The 19503-nt window shown below is 58.0% G+C and overlaps 1 protein-coding gene across 1 annotated transcript in view; it reads right to left on the reverse strand.

The window, feature by feature from the left end:
- Positions 1-3237: 3237 nt before the first annotated feature.
- Positions 3238-19503, reverse strand: part of MYO15A (myosin XVA) — a 48089-nt gene continuing 31823 nt past the window's right edge. Inside the window, exons 48-66 of the mRNA XM_034647290.1 lie at positions 19297-19438; positions 18572-18683; positions 18409-18483; positions 17749-17927; positions 17047-17162; positions 16715-16787; positions 16356-16428; positions 16013-16086; positions 15694-15776; positions 14138-14268; positions 13058-13152; positions 12782-12859; positions 12336-12432; positions 11034-11194; positions 10488-10621; positions 8594-8727; positions 8155-8288; positions 6558-6698; positions 3238-4336 (exon numbers count right to left, since the gene is read on the reverse strand). Coding sequence (XP_034503181.1) covers positions 4235-4336; positions 6558-6698; positions 8155-8288; positions 8594-8727; positions 10488-10621; positions 11034-11194; positions 12336-12432; positions 12782-12859; positions 13058-13152; positions 14138-14268; positions 15694-15776; positions 16013-16086; positions 16356-16428; positions 16715-16787; positions 17047-17162; positions 17749-17927; positions 18409-18483; positions 18572-18683; positions 19297-19438 — 2134 coding nt within the window. The 3' untranslated portion in view covers positions 3238-4234. The remainder of the gene's footprint in view (positions 4337-6557; positions 6699-8154; positions 8289-8593; positions 8728-10487; positions 10622-11033; positions 11195-12335; positions 12433-12781; positions 12860-13057; positions 13153-14137; positions 14269-15693; positions 15777-16012; positions 16087-16355; positions 16429-16714; positions 16788-17046; positions 17163-17748; positions 17928-18408; positions 18484-18571; positions 18684-19296; positions 19439-19503) is intronic.

Below are 19503 nucleotides of genomic sequence, written 5' to 3' on the forward strand. Positions count from 1 at the left end.
TCCTTCTCGAAAACCTCCCGTGGCTCCCAGGATCGAGTTCATCTGTTTTGCTTGGCGTTCAGAGCCTTTGTTTGAGACCTTTCCGGCCTCGCCTCCTCTCCCCTCTCCGCGAACTCTGAGCGCCAGCCTCACTCAGACATACTTTGTCACGCCTCCTGGCCTTCGCCCAAAACTGTTTCTTCCTCCTGAAATGCCAGTTCCTTTCCACCCATCTCCTTCATTTGAGGCTCAGCTCACCTCCCTAGAAGCCTTCCCAGATAATCGCTGAAATGAAATGCATCTTTGGTTTCTTGATTTGGCCTCGGCATCTGCCTTCAGCTTCGCCTCCCTGGCCATTTTGCTCCCACCCCATGTGTCTCTGCATCGTGTTCGCCGCCGCCCCCGCCCCCTGCCACTTGCCAAACCACCAGACTGACAGACACAGGTTTGAATCTTGGACCTCCTGACGGGCTGTATGACCCTGGGCAGTGCCTTCCCCTCTCTAAACCTCAGTCTTCTGGTCTGTAAAATGGAATAACCATAGTAACCCCCTCATTTGGTAGTTGTGAGAAGGAAACGAAGTCATGTATGTTAAGCAGAGGGGATTCCACACCTGTAGTCAGGGTTTCAGTTTCCAAACTGAAGGGCCTACCAGTCTTTGTTGGGAGGTGTGGATTGTGTCGTTGCTGGGCAAGGCTAGGCCAGCAGGGCCTATGGGATGGGGAAATCCTGGACACCCGGGACTCTAGTGCTGTCCCCAAGCTCCCTGCTGGGCTACCTTCCTTTCCAAGAAGCAGCAGGTGCAGGGGGAAATGGGGCAGGTACAAATCCTATAGTAAGTTTGGCTCCAGCCCTTTTCTGACACAGCCTAGTGGGGTACTGGGCAACTGCAGGTAGTGAGAAGGTGAGCAGTGGGCAAGGCTGTGGTCAGGCAGCCTGGGCTCCTGCTTCAGTCCTGCCTCTGCCATGCTGTGTTAATGCCTGGCAGGGACCCCTTGCCTGCATAATGAGCAGTTGGCCTGTGAGAGCTCAGGCCCTTCAGAAGCCCAGCACCCACCTACCTCTAAACTGCCCTCTAACATGGGGGGCACTGGATTCTGCTCACAAACCTGCTTGATAGGGAGGTCACCATCTCACAGTCGTAAGAAACTGTCCAGAGACGACTCTGCGGAGCCCAGCTCCCCTCACCCAGGCAAAAGTGAGGATCACCTCTTCTCTACGTCTCAACAACCCCTCCTGTCCCAGACCTCTCATCCAGAGTTTCCGTGTGCTCCTTCCTGACTCTTTCGGAGCTAGAGCTCTCCCTTCTCTGAGCCTCAGTGAGAGCACCAACTCTGGAGCCAGCCTGCCTGTGTTCGAATCTTGGCTAGGCCATTTAGTGGTTACCTGCTTCATCTCTGTGGGCCTGTTTTCCCATATATAAAATGGTGATAATAGTACCCACCTCATTGGAGGTATTGAGGGTTAAATAGGTCGGTGTATGTACAGTGCCTGGTGCAGAGTAAAAAACTTGATAAGAATTAGCTTTTTAAAGGAAAAAACGTCTTCCCCTACCTTGGACATCCATTTGGATCCTGTGCTGGACATAATGATGACCACTTAGGAAGTATTTGCTCTAAGACCTCTGTCAGTGCTTCCCGTTTACAAAGAAGGCTCAAAGATGGCAAGGGGCTTGCAAAAGGCCACACAGCTAAACAGCAAACGTGGAATTTGAACACAGGCCTTTCTGGATCCACAGCCTGGGCCTTCAACTACCAAGCGAAGATTCTCTTATTAGGCTTGTGGGTTCTGGGCAGCAGGAGGCACCCCTAAGCAGGGGGAACCAGCGAGGGGAGTATGTGGACACCAGACCCTGACCAAGTCTAGCCACTTGTCCCACATAGTGGATAGCCATGAAGTCCTTCTGGTTACTTTTTGGTGCCCAAATATGGTGCATCCTGCCACACCCATCTGGGACCTTAAGCCTTTACCAGTTGACTTGTCTCGGGCTCCCAGGCCACCTAGACCTTTCTCTCGTATTGCTCTTACCACACGCTCGGCTGAGAATTCTGAGGCTTGGTCCCTTCTGCTCTGGACCTTCCCACACTTACCTGGAGTTCCTGTCTTTCTAGGTCCTGGCCCAGGTAGAGGGGCCTAGTGTGGTACCCCTACGGTGTCCGAGGGACACAGCAGGGTCTGACTCTCCTGTCACTCCTGACTTTCCACTAGGCCTTGGGGGTATATGACCTTCTTTTACAAGGGCTTGAATTGCTAGGTCCCCAAATCCCAAAGCTCTGGTGTTTTGGTTGTCCAATACTACGTAGCAAACCACCCCCAAAACTTAGATTTCAATCACCTTTCCAGCTCACAGATCTGGAGTCTAGCCAGGGTGGGCTGGAAGGCTCCTCTCAGTTCCATGCTCATCAGCAGGGCGTCTCAGCCTGGAGGAGCCTCTTCTGAGGGGCCGCACTCCTGGAATCTGAAACCCAAAAGGCCTCTCACCTCTTTCCTGGGCAGACTGACTGCAGCAGGGGTAGCCTGATGGACAATGCACTCTCTCTGGCTCCCTCCAGTTCCCTCGCTTCCCAAATCAGCTAAGGGCACTGGACTCCTCTCTGGGGCTGCTTTGGGGGAAGCCAACCCGACGGTGCTGCAAGGGGGACAGCCCCATGGCATATGCATGAAGGGCTCTTCTTTGACCTTCCCTATCTCAGGACAGCCTGATTGACCCCCTAGAGCTACCAACTTCTCCCCGCCCATCACCACCACCAGTGTCCACACCATAGAGTTTCCTGGCTGACACGACAGCAGCCCCCGCTTTGGTCTCCCTGTCCCCTACATTCACTCTGCTCTATGGTCGGAATGACCTCTTCAAAGTCTGATCTGAGCACATTACCCCCTCTCCCACTGAAAACTCTTGGAAGGCTCCTCATGACTCTTGGGATGAAATCCTACTAAAAGCCTGACTCCATCCACCCTGCTGGCCTCTTCAGTCTCCAGTCCTCCACGAGTAATGTCCACATGCCGTTCCCTCCCCTCATCACCTAGCTAATTACTACTCACAGATCTTGTTATGGTTTAGAGTCATTTAACTGTGAGCAAGTCCCAGGCTGGGCATTTGCCTAGTACACAGTAGGTGCTTAATAGGTATTGAATGAGTCAAGACATCTGTCCTCAGGCACCATGGCTCCAGCTACTTATGCCCTTACATACCTATCCAGCCTTCTTTTCCCAAGCCTAGTGCTTCCCTCCTCCCCAAGTTCCCGAAAGCACCAGCACTTTCCATCAACATTTATTTATTTATCCTTTCATCCATGTAACAAGCATTGTTTAAGTGCCTACTCTGTGATAGGCACTGTCCTAGGCTCTGGGGGATACAGTAGGGAACGAACACTGTGTTCTCTGTTTGGAACGTTCATTCCTCTCTCCTCTATTCCTAGAAAACTCCTACCCATCCTTCAAAACCCAACCCCAATATCCCATTCTCTGGGAAGCCTTTCCCGGACTTCCTCCTCCCCAGATTCTGATGTGAAATTTCTCTCTCCCTCCACTATACCCCCCCTCAAATCTTGTGTGAGCCATCCAGTGATGGGGGCCTGGGGTTGGGGCTGCCTAAGGAGTGTGGTGTTGGGGGATGGGGGTCTGCAGGGAGAGGTAAGGACAGAGGTCTCTGCTGGAAGTCTGTTCATGGGCAGTAAGTCAGGGGCACAGCTAGGCCTCCAATTCCTGCCTCCTCCCTTAGGCTGCTTTTCCAGCTACTCAGCAACTGTGTGGAGGGAGGAATGGCGGCCAGGCACACCTTTTACGTGCACAGACATGACCAAGGGTCACAAGTCCAAGCTGAGTAGCAGTGCGGGAGCACTTGAGGAGGACATGTGAGGGGCTGAGATATAGAACTGGAGGCAGATTTGAACATCAGACCCTTGGTAAACCAAACGCAAAGTCCCATTTGACCAGACCATCCATGTGGGGCTTCTCTGCCACAGGGGCGAGTCGGGGCCGGGCCCATACTGGGTATTTGACCCCAGGCTCCATGGGCCCGCCTCCAGAAGTTCTTCCCATTATCTGACCCAAGTTTGCACACTGCAATTCCATCCCAGCTCTGGAGCTGTCTTCTTGGGTTCCTGGGGAACTGAGGTCATTCGTTCTACCACACCTTGGTCTCCCCACCAAGAGTCTGGCCCCTTCCAGGGGTCACTGGCCCAGAGAGGCCCCATAACTCCCCTGGTGCCTCACAGCAAGCCTTCTGGCAGTAGCTGGAGGGCCAGGGGCTGGGTCACAGCAGCGTAATCTCACTGGGGGGCAGCGTGAGCCGCTTCTCGCGGGCGCTGAGCAGATTCTCCACGTGCACGGCCACCACCCGACACAGCTCCAGGCCCTGCAGGGAGACAGTGAGAGTCCGCACGTCCAATGACGCTTCCCCGGCTCTCACCTGGGGGTGAGACGAGGTTGGGAGAGGACTGGTGGGTGCCGCCCTTGTCCCCACCTCCCGGCTGGAAGGGGTCAGTAAGCAGGAGACCCAGCACATCTGCCAGCTTTGCCGTGTGTGACCAGTGGGACCTAGGGCCGGTGACTTCACCGCTCAGAGCCTCAGCGGCCGCATCAGCAGGATCTCAGTTTCCCGAGGCCTGCCTCACGGGGCTGCGGGGAGGGTTCCGTGAGCTTTTGTTACGTGTAAGCCCTTTAAATGGAAAAAATAGGAGTCTAGTCGATAAGTGGTAAGTGTCCAGTGATGTGTTGCCATGGTTACCACCTGGCACCCAGGGCCAAGAATAAGCCGTGGGCCGGCCTCAGGGCTCCCAGATGGGGTGGGGAGGAAGAGGCGGCAGAGAACTGCGGAAAATGCACCTGGGTGTGGCTCTCAGACCACGCGTGGCAGTGGCATCCCTGCAGGGATCTCCGAGGGGCCACGGCAGCTGCTCTGACAGAGGTAGAGAAAGGACACTGACCGAGCCGTGACCATGTGCCAGCCACGGTCCTGAAAGCTTCCTGCATCTTAGCCCTTCTGGTCCCCAGGGTGTCCCTATTGAGGCAGACACTTTTACACCCCATTTCACCGGCGAGGAAACTGAGGCCAGAGCTATGAAGCCACTTGCCCCAGACCTCGGAGCTGGTAGGTAGGTGGTGGGGACTCGAACCCAGGTGGTAGGAGGCCCAAGGGGAAGGAGGGAGAGAGCCCTGGAATGAACCAGGGAAGAGCACTCCTGGTAGAGGGGACAGTGAGTGCAAGGGGTCTGGGGCAGAGAGGCTAGGGCAAGTTTGGCATCAGGGAGCTGGAAGAGGCCAGGGCTGTGAGAAGAGGGGAGAGGGGTGAGAGCAGAAGCCAGAGAGGTAAAGTGAGGAGGCAACAGGGATGGAAAGGGCACCTGGGTTAGGGCCCGAGTGCCTGGGAGGGTTCTCAGGTAAGACCTGTTGGTCTTCAGAGAAGACCATGAGGGGTCAGGGCAGGAGACAGAAATATGGGGGCCGTCACAGCAGAGATGGTTGCCTCAGGGCCAGAAAGGGTGCCGGGCAAGGGGCTCAGACTTGGCAACATTTAGACATCATACAGGGGCGGGGGCAGTGGAAAAGGAGCCCAAGAAGGAGCAGAAGGTAGGTTCACTGTGGTGTGAGCTCAGAGAGGAAGGTTCTGGGAAACAGGCCAGAAAGTAAAGCCAGGACTTGGGGTAAGCTTGGTGGGGGCAGGACTGGGGCATGGTGGGAAGCAGACCGGGGGGCTTAGTCCTGTGTTGCAGGCTCTCCAAGGGGTACACGGAGCCCAAAGCACTCTGTTGTGTCCCTCAGAGGCAGGGCTAGGGTGGTGAGAGTCCCTCCCTCTTGCCCTGGGAGGTCAGCCCCTCCAAGGCAGGCCCTGGTGTGGGGGCTGGTCCTAGGCCCAGATCTTGAGGGGGTGTGGAAGGCTGGCAAGGGCAGACACTTATAGCCCCTAGCCCTGGTCCCGCCCCTTCCCTGGGCCTCAATCTTCTCTCTACAGTGGGGTGAGAACTCTCACCCCAGGGGTGTGAGACTTGGACAGGAGTCTAGGGGTCAGCCATGCCATTTAAGAAGCAGCCACGGTTGCTGCAAATATGGGAATATATAGGACAGGAGGACCTCAGTTTCCCTGTCACATGGGGACCCCACCCTCTCTACCCTCAATCCCAGGCCTCGCCATCCATCTTCCAAGCTTCAGTCCAGGTGAGCTTCCTCACACTTCCTGTGTCCCTGCCCTCTCACCAACCTTCTCTGGCTCCCTAGTGCCCTCAGGAGAATGCCCCCAGATTCCTAGCTTAACATTTAAAGACTTTGAAGAACTCCGCTCCCCTGACTGTGTCTCCCCAGTTCCCCCATCAAACTCCTCAGTATTCTGCAAAAAACCTGGGCCCTTTCCCATGAGCCCACGACTAAGATGCTTCATCGAGAGACCCCCTCATGACCTACAGTTCCATGCTCAGTGGGGCTAGTTGCATTAGCTCTGTCCCCAACACTGGGCGGTATGCTCCCTGGGGCACAGCCAGGACCTGACCTACCTTGGAGGCAGGCCCAGCAGAGAGCCTGGTGGGTGGAATGAACAAGGGAGGGTCTGGGTGACAGGTCTGGGTGCGGGGGGCTGGACCCACCTGCTCCAGCTGCAGCTGCATGGTGCGCTGGGCCGCCACATCCCCCAGTGCAATCTCCACATACGGGTAGCTGGAGCTGGCCGTGGGTCGCTGGGTTCGAGTGGACTGGATCTCCTTCAGGGGGAACTTCACCATCAGCTCCTGGAGCGAGACAGGAGTAGCCAGGCTTGTGGGTGGGACAGTCTCACCCACCCTTACCTCTCCCCTGCAGAGCACATCAGTAGGAGGCAGGACACCCAGGCTAGAGTACCAGTTCCCCAGCGACTTGCTGTGTGACCTAGGGCAAGTTGCTTTACGTCTCTGGGCTTCCGTTTCCTCCCCACTGTGAAACTAATCCCACAAATACTGATGCACCCGTCTACACTGTGCCGGGCACCATTCTGAAGGCTTGGGATCTGGGGTGCAGTGGATGCCAGTGGTGCCCTGACCTTCCCGTCAAAGCTGCTTCTTTTTTTTTTTTTTTTTTTTTTTAAGATTTTTTATTTATTTATTCGACAGAGATAGAGACAGCCAGTGAGAGAGGAAACACAAGCAGGGGGAGTGGGAGAGGAAGAAGCAGGCTCACAGCAGAGGAGCCTGATGTGGGGCTCGATCCCACAACGCCGGGATCACGCCCTGAGCTGAAGGCAGACGCCTAACCGCTGTGCCACCCAGGCGCCCCCAAAGCTGCTTCTTAACATCTGCCCCTCTGTCTGGAGCTTTCTTTCCACCCCCAGGAGCAAACCCCAAGCCCGTGCCCGGAAAGCCAGAGCAATGGGAGTTAATGCCAAGATTAGTAACAGAGGGCGACATGGTGGGTAGATACCCCAGCTCTCTCGCCCCCAGAACAGACGGCGTCCTCCGAGGGTCGTGTTCCAGGCTGTCTCCAGGGCCCCTCCACCCTGGACTGAACGCCAGTTCCCACAGCGGGAACTTGCTGCTCTCACACCCTTCCAGAAGGTGTGTTCCCAAGGTGTGTGAGATGTCTCTTCCTGGTCTCACTTCCTCATTCCAGCATCTCCTAAACCACCCCCGCTAAAGTCCTAAGGCCCCATCCCTCAGGGTGTGACTGTATTTGGAGGCAAGGCCTGGAAAGAGGAAACGAAGTTGAAACGAGACCATCAGGATGGGCTCAATTCAAATCCAACCCGTGTCCTTAGGAGAAGAGGAAACTTGGACACCACGAAGACACCAAGGATGTGTGCACAGAGAAAAGGCCATGTGAGGACACGGGGAGAAGGTGGCCATCTACAGGCCAAGGGAAGAGGCCTCGGGGGAAACCAGCCCTGCCAGCATCTTGCTCTCTGGCTTTGGGCCTCCAGACCGGCGAGAAACCAGTTTCTTGCTGCTGCTCCGGGCAGCCGGACCAGACTCGGGCGCAATTTTTTGCTCACCGGCCGCATTTGACCTTCACTACAGCCCCGTGGGGTGGGTTCTGCTGGGGTTACCCATGTTCCAGATGGGGCACGGGAGACTCAGAGCAGGGCAAAGCTCCTGCCTGCGGTCACGCAGGTGCGAGGTGTGTTGGGGCTGGCTTCCCCCGCTGCACAGCTCGGCCCCGAGGGACAGCACTCAGAGGACAGGGGGCCAGGGGCGGGGCCCGGCTCAGGCCACTCACGTGCGTCTCGATGCTGAGGAAGTTAAGGCCATTCTGGTTGACGGCAAGGATGCAGGGGGCTGGCACCGTGGCCTTGCTGCAGCTCTGGACGAAGAAGAAGGAGGAGCCGAACATGGGCAGGGCGCTGATGAGGCCTGGGGTGGGGAGAGGGAGGCGGTCGGTCAGCCTGCAGGCTGCGTCTTCCCTAGGCTGGTCCAGCATGTGTGTCATCACCCCAGGGCTCCTTCTGCCTCGCCAGCCCTCCCGATGACCCAGGGCCACCCGGAGCCTCGAGGGTGCCTTGGTGAACGTTTTAGAAAGGTGTTCTCCCCAGGCAGGTGCTCGGCTCAGCTAGCACCAAAAATGCCTTTGTGCAAAGAAAACAGTGCCTATCCCCACCCTCCAGGACCCCCTCCTCAGCAAAGCGCCCCTGGCTTACCTCCCCCAGCCACAGACTTACCCAGAAACTGGGCACGGGCCTGGTGGGGGCTGAGCGCCTGCGTCTGCTGCCGGTGCTGGCCAAGCAGGCTGAGCCAGGCCGAGCCGGCCATGGTGCGGTAGAGCTGGGCCGGGATGTAGTCCTGCACCTCTCGCCTGTGTGTGGAGGGGAGAGCGGTCCTGAGTGTCCACCGTCATACGTGTTCCGCACGCGGGCTCAGTCATCCTCACTGCGGGGCAGGTGTTAGGCCAAACGGGCGTGATCTTTGCACCTCCCTGGACAGCTAGATGCCGCCTGTCAAGTGCGCTCACTCGGGGCCTTAGCACACGGCTGCTACCCCCAGGCTCCCTGGGTGAGGATGAGGGGACTGAGGCTCTGAGAAGTTCTCCGACTGGCCCTGGGTCACACGACAGTGACGGAGCGAACTGGGGGGCTGAGGCTTGAACCCAAGGTGGGTTAGTCCTCTGTAGCCCTTATCCCCAAGGGGAAGCCAAGGCCGTTGGGGTGAGACGCATTAGGGTGGGGGAAATACAGGGGTGAGGGGAGCAAAGCAACCACCAGCACTGGTCAGAGCATGGAGAAGAGAAGCGCAGGGCTCCAGGCTAGACCTGCCGGGCCAACAGACCCCTACTCCAGTCCCTTCTGTTTGGATCCCAGTTCTCCCACCTAGCAGTTGGGTAAGCTTCAGTAAGCCCTGTAACCTCTGTGGGCCTCAGTTTCCCTATCTGTAAAGGGGAAAATAAAGATGAGCTGATTGATGCATGTAAAGTGCCTTCCAAAAAGTAAAACTCAGGGATTTTTTTTTTTTCCAGGATTGGGATCATAGCCGTACGTGCTTCCTTGGCCTTTAGCTTCAGATGAGAACATAAAAAGAGCTTTCCGTACGGAGTTCTTACCGCACTCCGAGCTCCTGGACGTACACTCGGGTTCCTACGTTATCTTACTATTATTCACACCAGGCCTTCTCAGGGTGTGGCTGAGGGCCTGGCAGGACACAGCCATTTCCCTGATAACGTTAAGAGCTCCGACGTTACTTGGCCTTTTCCCCTCCTGCTCTCGCACAAGTGGAATTTGCCGGAGGCCACATGACCTGTGTGACCCCAGCTCACTGACCGCAGAAGCACATCTGAGAATCCGGCTGTCTTCTCTTAGGCCAGTCGGTAAAGAGATGGGCAAAATGTAAACCAGTGCCACTCTCCACACTCGATTTTTTGGGAAAATACGGTTATTTTTTAGAAGTTGTTTATACTAGTCAGTAATGTTAATTTAAATTGCTTGAGTTAAAATGGCTTCTCACCTATTTTTAGAACTACAATTATTATATAGTTATTTATATTAACGTGTAATACATTCTCCTTATTTTTCAAACAAGAAATATTTTAAGCTGTTTCTCCATTTCAATTTTCAATATGGTAAGTACGGCCCACATGAACGAAAGCTCTTGGGGGTCCTGTTTTTAAGAGAGTAAAAATGTTCTGAGACCAAACATCTCAGGATGACTGATGGATCACCTCTTTGGGGACATCCGTTTAAAGGCTGCCCGACACCCAGGATTTATTTAAGGAATCTCCTATTGTCGGGGATTGGCATTGTGGTACCACTGAGAGCATTTCTGCGGCCGAATCTTTCTGCGTGGCCACGGAAACGTGTACTTTCACGCATCCCCAAAGCTTTTTTATCCTTCCATTTTCTCTGAGTTGTGAAGACCCACCAGAAGCAAGCTGTTGTGGAAGGAGGCTGAGTCCCAGCTCACACTGGGCGGTGGAAGATTTCGGCCCCAGGACCAGGACCGCTCCCTCCTTCCCAGCCAGCTTAGCACACATTGGTGCAGGAGCCGAGCCCTGGGAGGGCCAGCTCTGGGTCAAGGGGCGGGTGGGGGGGGCAGGAAGGGGGCCGACAGGGGGCAGGTGCTCACACACTGGGCAGGTAGGAGCGGTCCTTGGCCCGGTGCTGCAGCGAGGCCAGCTTGGACACTTGCTGCAGCTGCTGCTCGCTGGGCCGGCTGGCTGGCACGCTGCTGAAGAGGCCCTTCAGGTAGTCGGGCAGGACCTGCGGGGGAGAAGTCCAGTGAGGGGCTGCAGGCAGGCCTGCATTCATGCATGCCTCAGAGGAAGCTGTGAGAAGGTGCACTTTTAATAGTTCCCGTCCTGCTTGTTTCTATGCTGGGGTGGCTGGCCACCTTCCTGGGCTTTGGGGAAGGATGAGAGGCATGTGAGGGTGAGCAGTGGGGGCTGTGGCCCTGAAGCCCACGTGGGAGTCCCCACAGTGGCCGGGGACGAGTGTCGTGGACATCCACACCTCAGCGTTCACGAACGGCCAGTGGGCCGGGGTTTCTGAAAACTGAGCATGCACCCGAATTGCTGGAGCCGGGAAGGCCTCAGATGCCAAGGTTGTGGCGTCTGACTTCACCCAGGGGAGCATGGAAGGTTCCAGAGCAGCAGAGCGGCCCACATGTGCTGACCTGGTTGTAGTGCATGGTCACGTAGAGCTCATTCTCGAACTTGAGTGGCTGATCCCAGAGCACACGCCGGAACCAGAGCGTGTAGCCACCGCCCACCTGCTCCATCTCCGAGGCCACATCCAGGATGTAGGTGCAGCGGCTGAGCGGGCAGACGTGCTGGCCTGTGGAGAGCCGGGGACGGCCTCAGAGCGTGTTTGCAGAGCCTGGCCAAGGCCCCTCCGCGCTCCAGGACGTGGCGTCCTCCCCAAAGAGGAGCACGTGTCTGGAACAGGGTGCCCTGTGTTTGGGGAATGCTGATGACCAGAGGTGGGAATAATTCCAATCCAAGCTACAGCCCACCTCGGTCTCGGGAAGTACCCTGGGTTATGCTCCGAGGAAGCCCAGCCCCTTTCCAGAGGAAGCTGGGGACACGGAGAAGCACCACCGGCCGCCGATCATGAGACCCACGGGTGCCTTTCTACAGAGCTCCTTCAGAAGAGACCCCTTGCCAGGCTCCTGGAACGGGTGGGGGGTGGGGAGGACTGGGGCCTGGCAATGAGGGCGTCTGAGTCTGTGAGGAAGGTGTAAGTTTTTCCTTCTTGCATTGACCTTTCTGCTCCCCATCCCACCTCTTCAGTAACATCTTACCGAAGAGGGGGTGTGGTGTGATGATAAAATCCAGACTCTTGAGGCCAGACTGCCCGGGTTCAAATACCCACGCTGTGACCTTAACCTCCACTGAAAAATGGACCTCCTCCAGGAGTTTTTACAATTACAATTCTTTGAACCGTGCCTAGGACACCGTATCTGGTCCATAAATGTCAGTAATGAGGACCATTTTGTTACCACCACCCCTCGTCTTAGCCAAACTCAGGGCAGGCAGGGCCAAGGACACACAGTTCAGAACCCAGGCAGCAGTGACAAGAGCTGGGTGCAGGTGGCAGGAGGCAACACCACGGTCTAGCGTGGGCAGCAGACGGAAGGGGTTTGGCCGCGTGAGAAGGGCCAGGCGAGACCATAGTTACAGCCTGAGAGACAGGAAGCAACATGTGCGTGGTGGGTTCCGGAACCCAGGGTCTACCCGAGGAAACTTTCCGAGGATGTGAGCTCCTTGAGGGCAGGGCCCACGTGCTCCCGCTGAGCAGGCCGCTGTCCTCCACGAACTTCCGGTCTGGTAGGCAAGACCAACATCCAGAGCTGGGGGTGCTCAGCGGCACAGAGAAGTTCTTACTCATGGCAGCCCCGGGGCTTCCTGGAGGAAGTGGCATCCGACCTGGGCCTTACAGGCTGGGCCCAGAGTCCTCAGTCCTCCTGGCCGCTCACCTCGGTTGGTGACGACGAAGATGACGTACTCGCTGAAGGCCTCGGGGCGTTTCAGAGCCATCTCAGCACAGATCTCTTCCACCACGTCCAGGGCCACCTGGAGGGAGGGAAGGGTGAGGCTGGGCCCGCTGAGCCGATATCAGTCCTCCCAGTTGGCCCAGGCCCTGGGAGGCCAAGCACAGAGCTCCTCGTGCCTCTGCAGGGATCCAGAGTGTCCTCTAAGGACTGAGAATCGGCTTCATGCAGGGGAGGAGCACTGCTTTTGGAGTCTGAGAGACTCAGGGTTCAAATTCTTTCTCAGCAGTATGACTCTTCACCTCTCTGAAGCTTCCCTGAGACATAAGTCCTGCCCTGACAGGGACTCAGCACCCTTGGGGGCCCACCCCAGAGGCTGGTGTGTCCCCACCCCTCCAGCACCTGCCTGCCAGAAACATTCCCTCACGTACGGTGCACGTTTTGATTTTGAGATGGCGTTCAAGGCCTCCGGGGAGAAGAAAGAGCTGCCTCTTAGAACTGCGGCCCGCCTGGGACAGAGAGAGGGGAGGCAATGAGAGAGGCCAGGTCCTGGGATCTGGGCCAGCGATTGTCCCCGGCCACGGAAGTCCCCAAGCCAAGGGGCTCTGGACAGGTGTGGGCGGGAACGCTCGTGAACGCTGAGTGCCCACAGGGCCTCTGAGCGGGGCCCCTATTTCACGCTCCTCCTGACCCCACCCCACACTCACCAGCATGGCCCGAAGCTCCATGCTGCTGGGGAGCTCCACGCGGCCACCGAAGCACAAGGTTTTCTGAAGATTCTGCTCACATGCCTTGGCAATCCCTGCAGAGACAGGGAGGCAAGGCCTTGCCCTGGGTAGGCAGTGAGAGAAAGAGGCTCTTCCGGCCACCAGCCACGAGCCCGCTGGTTTCTCTGCACAACCTATGGGACATTTACTCTCCCACGTGGTAGCCGAGGAAACAGTCCCCGAGAGGGGCAGGGATTTGCCCAAGCTCAGAGCTGCAGAAGAGCTGAATTCGAACCCACATCCCATGTGGTTAAAGCCTTTTGTCTAGCCCACAGTCCCCTTGGCTACCTATGAGCGTTGGAAATAGCTGTCACCTCCAGCTGTTGACGGGGGGTGTGTGTGTGTGTGTGTGTGTCCCCTGGTGATGCGTCTGTGCCCCTGGGAGCTGGGACCCCCTTGCCAACCACCCTCCCTCACCCAGAGTCCTGCGCAGAAGACTCCACCGTCCGTTTCTCTGGGTTAAAGAGTGCCCTCACTCTGCCCTGGAGAGGAGGTGGAGGCCAGACTTCTGGGCACATTCTGCTGCCTCCATGGATCTGGGAACCCTTCTTCAGGGGCGGGGGGTGCATAGCTGGGTCTATTCATCTCAGAGTCTGGGAATGTTAACTAAATCAAAGAGGAGTACTCAGGGGCAAAGTGAGGTGCCCTATCTCCTTCATGACTGCCACGATGACCACACCGCCCTAACCTTTTCTTAGGGGGAACCCAGGGGTTGCTCTGGAAACAAGGGTGGGGGTGAGGCTGAGGAGCGGCCCCTTTCCTCCAGATTCCAAGGAGGGAAAAGCCGAGACCCTGCCACCAGCTGGGTCTCACCCCTCCCCAGACCCACTCAAGACCCTTGTTGATTCGTAATGGCCAGAGAAACAGGGCCTCACCCAGCACTCCAGGTCCCTGCTACCTCCTTCCTTCTCTCACATCCCGCACAGTCCCACCTCCAGGACTTTGCTCCTGCCACTCGGCCCACCTAGAAATCGCTTCCACATGCTCACTACCCAGAGCCACAACTCACTGGCCCCTCACCTTGGAAGGGCAGGCCTGGAGTCCGGCTCACATCCTGGAGGAACCGAACGAGGTGTGACTGGAGGACCTCGGAGCAGCTGTGGTAGGCAGCCACGATATACAGCAACCTCCAGCCTCGCTGGCAGCTGTCCCTGTGGGGACATGCACACCAGGCCACCTCACCGGGCAGCCCTGGAGTGCCACGCCAGGAGTCTCCTGAGATGAGGCTGGACGGCTCCGGCTCTCAGGCTGCTCCTGTTTGCGGAGGGTGCTCCCCGGCCCGGGAGGGGGGGGGCGGGGGGCCCAAACCCTGCCCATTCTGCTTGGGAAGCCAGGATGGGAGACAGGGAAAGGAGGAGACGAGGCCGTTGACAGGACAGCCCGGACATGCAGAAAAAAACGAGCATTCTCTGGGTAGACTCCCTCTGGGGAGGCTTCTGGGTGGAGGGCCTTGAAGGAGGGCAAGAGGAACCCCTGGGGCTGAGCTCACTAGTGGCAGGGAGGGCCTGGGGGTGGGAAGGGGCAGGAGGATATGCCGAGTGCTTCTAAAACTCCCGGGGGGGGATAGACAGCACGTGGGGGAGGTAGACTAGATGGGGACAGGAGGTGGATCTGGGGGTAACAAGAGCGTCCCACGCTGGGCACTTGCTGTGTGCTGATCCGGTGCAAGACACAGTCATTCACCTTCGCCCTGCCCCGCAGGTGGGGTTTCATTCGTGCGGACCGCTGGGGTGTGGGGTCAGCCCCTGGGCTTCCTTTAAGAAAGCACCTTCTCCTCCCTACGTCACTGTGGTTCGGCGACAGCCATGGGAGCCAGGTCTGGCCAACAACAACACTGTAGCCGCCCCCCCCCACCGCCCATGATCGGTTTAGGGATGGTTAGCTGATCCAATTCTGGCCAATTAGAGGTCAGCCGTCCTTTGGATATGGTGATTGGCTGGGGGACAAAAATTTGATCCAGTTCTAGCCAGTCAAAGCTCCGTATCCTCCAGCCATTGTGGTTGGCTCAGGGATGGGCATGGGACCAACTCAAGCCAAAAAGACTGGATTTGGGAATTTTTGTTATAGTATCAGGTCAATCTTGCTTTCCCTAAGGTTACTGAACTGGAAAATGTCTCCCCAGAGCTGGTATCTTGTCAGTGGGTGGGAGATATTACTTAAGAACACCGTCAACACAGAGAAAAAGAGAGCGAGAATATAGAAAAAGCCTGCTTCCCAATGACACCTGGATCCAGCCATACCTGAAGCCATATTTGGGGCTTTTGGATCACCTGAACCCTCTTTTGCTTAAACCAGCTTGAATTGGGTTTCTGTCAGTTGCAACCAAGATCTTGGACTTAACCCATTATCACTGCCATTTTACAGATGAGGAAAGTGAGTCTCAGAGAGCAGCAGTGGCTTGTCCCGGACCAAGCAATTCCAAACCCATGTACTCTAGCTACTGAGTGAGGAAGAGGATGAGGGGGAGAGAATCAGGAGGGAAGACCTGGGTGGGGGGTGAGAGGCTCAACCGGCCCGTCCTGGGGGGAGGACACAGCGTGGCGACTAGGGTGCAGAGGAAGGCCCAGCTCACTCACGGCTTGGTGCTGGTGTTGTCCGTGATCTGCTTCACAACTTGGCAGTAACACTCATCCCGCATGACTTCATGGTCCCCACACAGCTAGAGGAGGGCAGGCCAGGTCGCATGCCAGGGCCCATGCCACACACCAGGCACGGAAGGACAGGGTGTGCCCTTGGAGGAGGGCCTGGAGTCCCTTCCCCAGCCCCCTCCCCACCTGCAGGATGCACCCCTTCTTGGACTTCCCACCCCAATGTCCTGCAACTTTGGCTGACAGATGGGGAAACTGAGCCACACAAGCAGGAAAGGGAGCATCCGGCAAAGTCTGCGGAACTGACCTTCAGGAGGGTGTAAAGCACATCTAGTTCGCTCTGGCCCTTCAGCGGAGCATCGCCCATGAACCTCATCACAGCTGCAGGAAAGACCTGTCCCACTCAGGCCACCAGACACCCAGCTGCCCACTCACCCCAGGGCACCCCAAGGTTGGGTCCAACCCTGGGAGGGTATGGCCCAAGGCAGCTGGGGGTTCCTCTTCCTTTAATGGGGCCCCAGGTCCGAGCTGAGGGGAGGGGGAAGCCTCTTAGGACCGGCGGGGAGGGGGGGGATGAGCAAGGGTCACACGGTGCTGGATCCCACCTGGACCCCCACAGCCCTGGCCGCAGTCCCATCCCACCCGCACACCTAGGAACATGTCAGTGGCCATCTTGTTGAGGCTGCTGTCGCTGAGCTCGATGAGAGATTCCTGGAGCGGGGTCTGTGAGGGGAGGAAGGGGAGTTGTGTCATGACAGTAGAAGGCCAAGTCGGAAAGAGGAGGGCCAGGTGGTGTCTCCTGTCTTACGACGGAAGAGTCCACATAGCAAAAAGGCACCAGGCTTGCTTGGCAATGGGGACAGAAGCTGCCCCTGGGAGGAATCAGGCCCTTGGGGTCTGAGAGCTGGGAGGGGTCCCACTGAGGACAAGGCTGTTTGCTCGAGGGGCCTGGGAGGGGGCTCCTGCATCACCATTTTCCAGATGGGGAAACAGGCCTGGGGCTGGACACCTTGGTGAAGCAAAGGATGTCTTCCAAGGTTCTGGACTCCCGACCGTCCTTGGATTTTAGCCGAAGGCCATCCCTGCAACATGAGATAGATGCTACTGACTTGTCTTGCCTCTGAGCCTCTGGCTACATCCCCTTTCCACCCAGAAGGTTCTTGACCCAGTGTCAGTCAACCAGGCAGGAAGGCTCCCGGAAGCGGAGGCTGCAGGTAGACCTCGCATCAGGGTGGTTTCTCATCCCCCCATCAGAACTGGGGTGTCCCCACCTGGGTGGCTGCAAGGAGCCCCAGAAGGACCTTTGTAAGAGTGGGGATAAGGGGTGGGGCCACCACTCACTGGGGTCTCCTCTGAGGGTCTCGGAAATACTTCTGGGCAAACTCAAGCATCGAGTATGGAGGGAGAGTCAGGCCGTCCTCTGCGCGGTCAGGGGAGCCAGCCCTGACCGGGGGGCCCTGCAGGAGGGCCAGAGCCAAGAGGTCCTGTCTTGCCACACCTGGTCATGCTCAAAGCTGTCATAACTGACCCCAGGCTGACTCAGTCCAGACCCTCTCATGCTGCCCCTAACCTCCACCCACCTAGACCCACCCCCATCCGATTCAATAGTCCTGGCACCTTCCCCCTGGTCATACCTCCCACAGGCCCAGCTGACCCCGCCCCCTGCTGCACCTGGCCACACCCCCATCTCAGCATCCCCAGCTGCTTGGTCCTGGTGACCTTGCCCTTTGCTTCTCAGTTTTACCTCACCCCACTCCTTGCTAGCTCCATTCCACACGCCTGACCCCGCCCCATTTGTCTGGTCCCGCCCCATGGGCCTCATCACAATCCTTCCGCTGACCCCCACCAGCCCGACCCCATTTGGCCACACCTCCAACCATCTCTGGTCACATCCCTCGGGTCACACAGCTGGCTAGCCCTACAAGGTTCACCCTGTCCTGGGACTGGCCACACCTTTGGCTGACCTTGCTCCCCGTCCTCCTCCAACATCAGGCTGAGCACCCCTCGCCATCTCAGCCCCAGGGCCGGCCCTGCCAGTCTCACCTCCCTCCTGCGGCCCACCTCCCATGCAGCAGCGGTGGAGGCCACTGCAGCGGCCACAGCCGCGGCCCTGCCCCGGCCCGGCTCAGCTGGCAACTGTAGGAAATCGGGGGCGGCCGCAGGCTGCACCAGCTCCGAAGGGAAGCGGCCCACGCGCCCGTGCACAGTCCCGAACCTCCAGCCTAGGGGGCAGGTAAGGGCTCTGAGACAAACAGAAGGGACTAGGGGGCCCCTCTAGGGAGAATGAGCACCTTCCTGACGCTGCCCGGGTCTGTGAGGGAGGCATGCATGCCGTGGAGCCCATCTGCAGATAAGGACACAGGGAAAGGGAAGGCATTCCCTCAGCGGCAGGTGGCGCCGAAAACACGGTGCTTGTAAACTCTGGGGTAGGGAAAGACCCAGCCCACATACAGGGGAACACCAACGCTCAGGGAGCCCTCAGTGCGGTCTGCAGACAGAGGGCTGGGCTAGGGGGCCGCCAGGAGGCACTGACTGGGCCGAAGCAAGTGCATGAGGAGGCCTGGCCAGGCCAGACGCCTCTGGGGCACTGAGAAAGCCCCACTGAGCGTGTGCGGTGTGAGTGCCTGAAGCCAGGAGGAGCTGCTTAGGGTTTCCAGATTTGGGAGGCCTGGAGGCTGGATGGGGGGACCCGGGGGTATCCACCGAAGTCGGGGCCTCTGTGCCGCAGCTCCTCCAGGTACACAACCTTCTTGCGGACAACGCAGCCAGCACTGTAGCCTGGGGGGTCAAGCTGACGTCAGCACCTGCCAGGGAGGCCCCCGGCCCAGCCTCCGCTCCCGTCCGCCCTGTGTCCCACGGCCCTGACCCATTCGAGGAGGCTCCAGGGGTTGCAGGTGGATGATGTCGCCCTTATGGAAGGCCAGCAGTGCCGGGTCTTCGGGCAGGAAGTTCCTTACCGCGACCACGTAGTCGGAGTCCTGGGTCAGCCAGGGGCGGGGGTGAGGGGCTGTGGTCCCATCCCCCTCCTCCCAGAAGCCTGGGGCCACGCCCCAGCTCCTCTCACCCACAGGTCCTCCTCCCTGACTCCTGGGGAAGGGAAGATCCCACAGGTGAGAGAGGGAAGGACGCTCTGCCCATCAAAGGGGTGCCTTGTAAAGGACGGGAGCCGGGAGTCCGATGCACACAGGTGGCCGTCAGAGCACATGCATGGGCCTTGCCCACCCTATCCCTCACCCAAGCTGCCCCACTGAGGCCAGCTGCTGGGCCTGAGGCTGCCCAGTCAGGAGGCAGGGAGGCTGCGGGAGGCCGAGGGGCACTCGCCCTGGAGCTTGGGGGAGGTGCTGTGACAGCCGTGATGAGGGCATTAAGAAAGGCTTTTGAAGGAGCCAGCAAAAGTGGCAACAGTGTCCCAGGTGGAAGGCTGGCACGGCCTCTGCAAAAGCCTGAAAGATGGCAACAGTCTGTGGACCCCCCCACCCCCTTGAAGCCATACTTCCCAGGCAGGCGTGGCCAGTGTGTCCACAGTGCAGGAGAGCCCTGTTCTCCGCCCCTGGGCCCTCGAGGAGGGGACATCCGTAGGAGGACCCTGACCTTCTTCAGCTCCAGGATGAAGTCGTCCACCAGGGTCTTGACCTGGTGAGCTCGAGCCGAGAAGAGGATGACCTTCTCGCTGGCCAGGTTGAACTCCAGCATGTTCTGGGAGGGGATGGTCACAAACAGGATATCGGCAAAGCTGGAGAATGGGAAAGTGGCATGAAGGCAGGGCTCCTCGGCTGGAGTGCGCCTTCCTCCCTACCC

The sequence above is a fragment of the Ailuropoda melanoleuca genome, chromosome 17, assembly GCF_002007445.2.
Source record: "Ailuropoda melanoleuca isolate Jingjing chromosome 17, ASM200744v2, whole genome shotgun sequence".
In the NCBI taxonomy this organism is placed as follows: domain Eukaryota; kingdom Metazoa; phylum Chordata; class Mammalia; order Carnivora; family Ursidae; genus Ailuropoda; species Ailuropoda melanoleuca.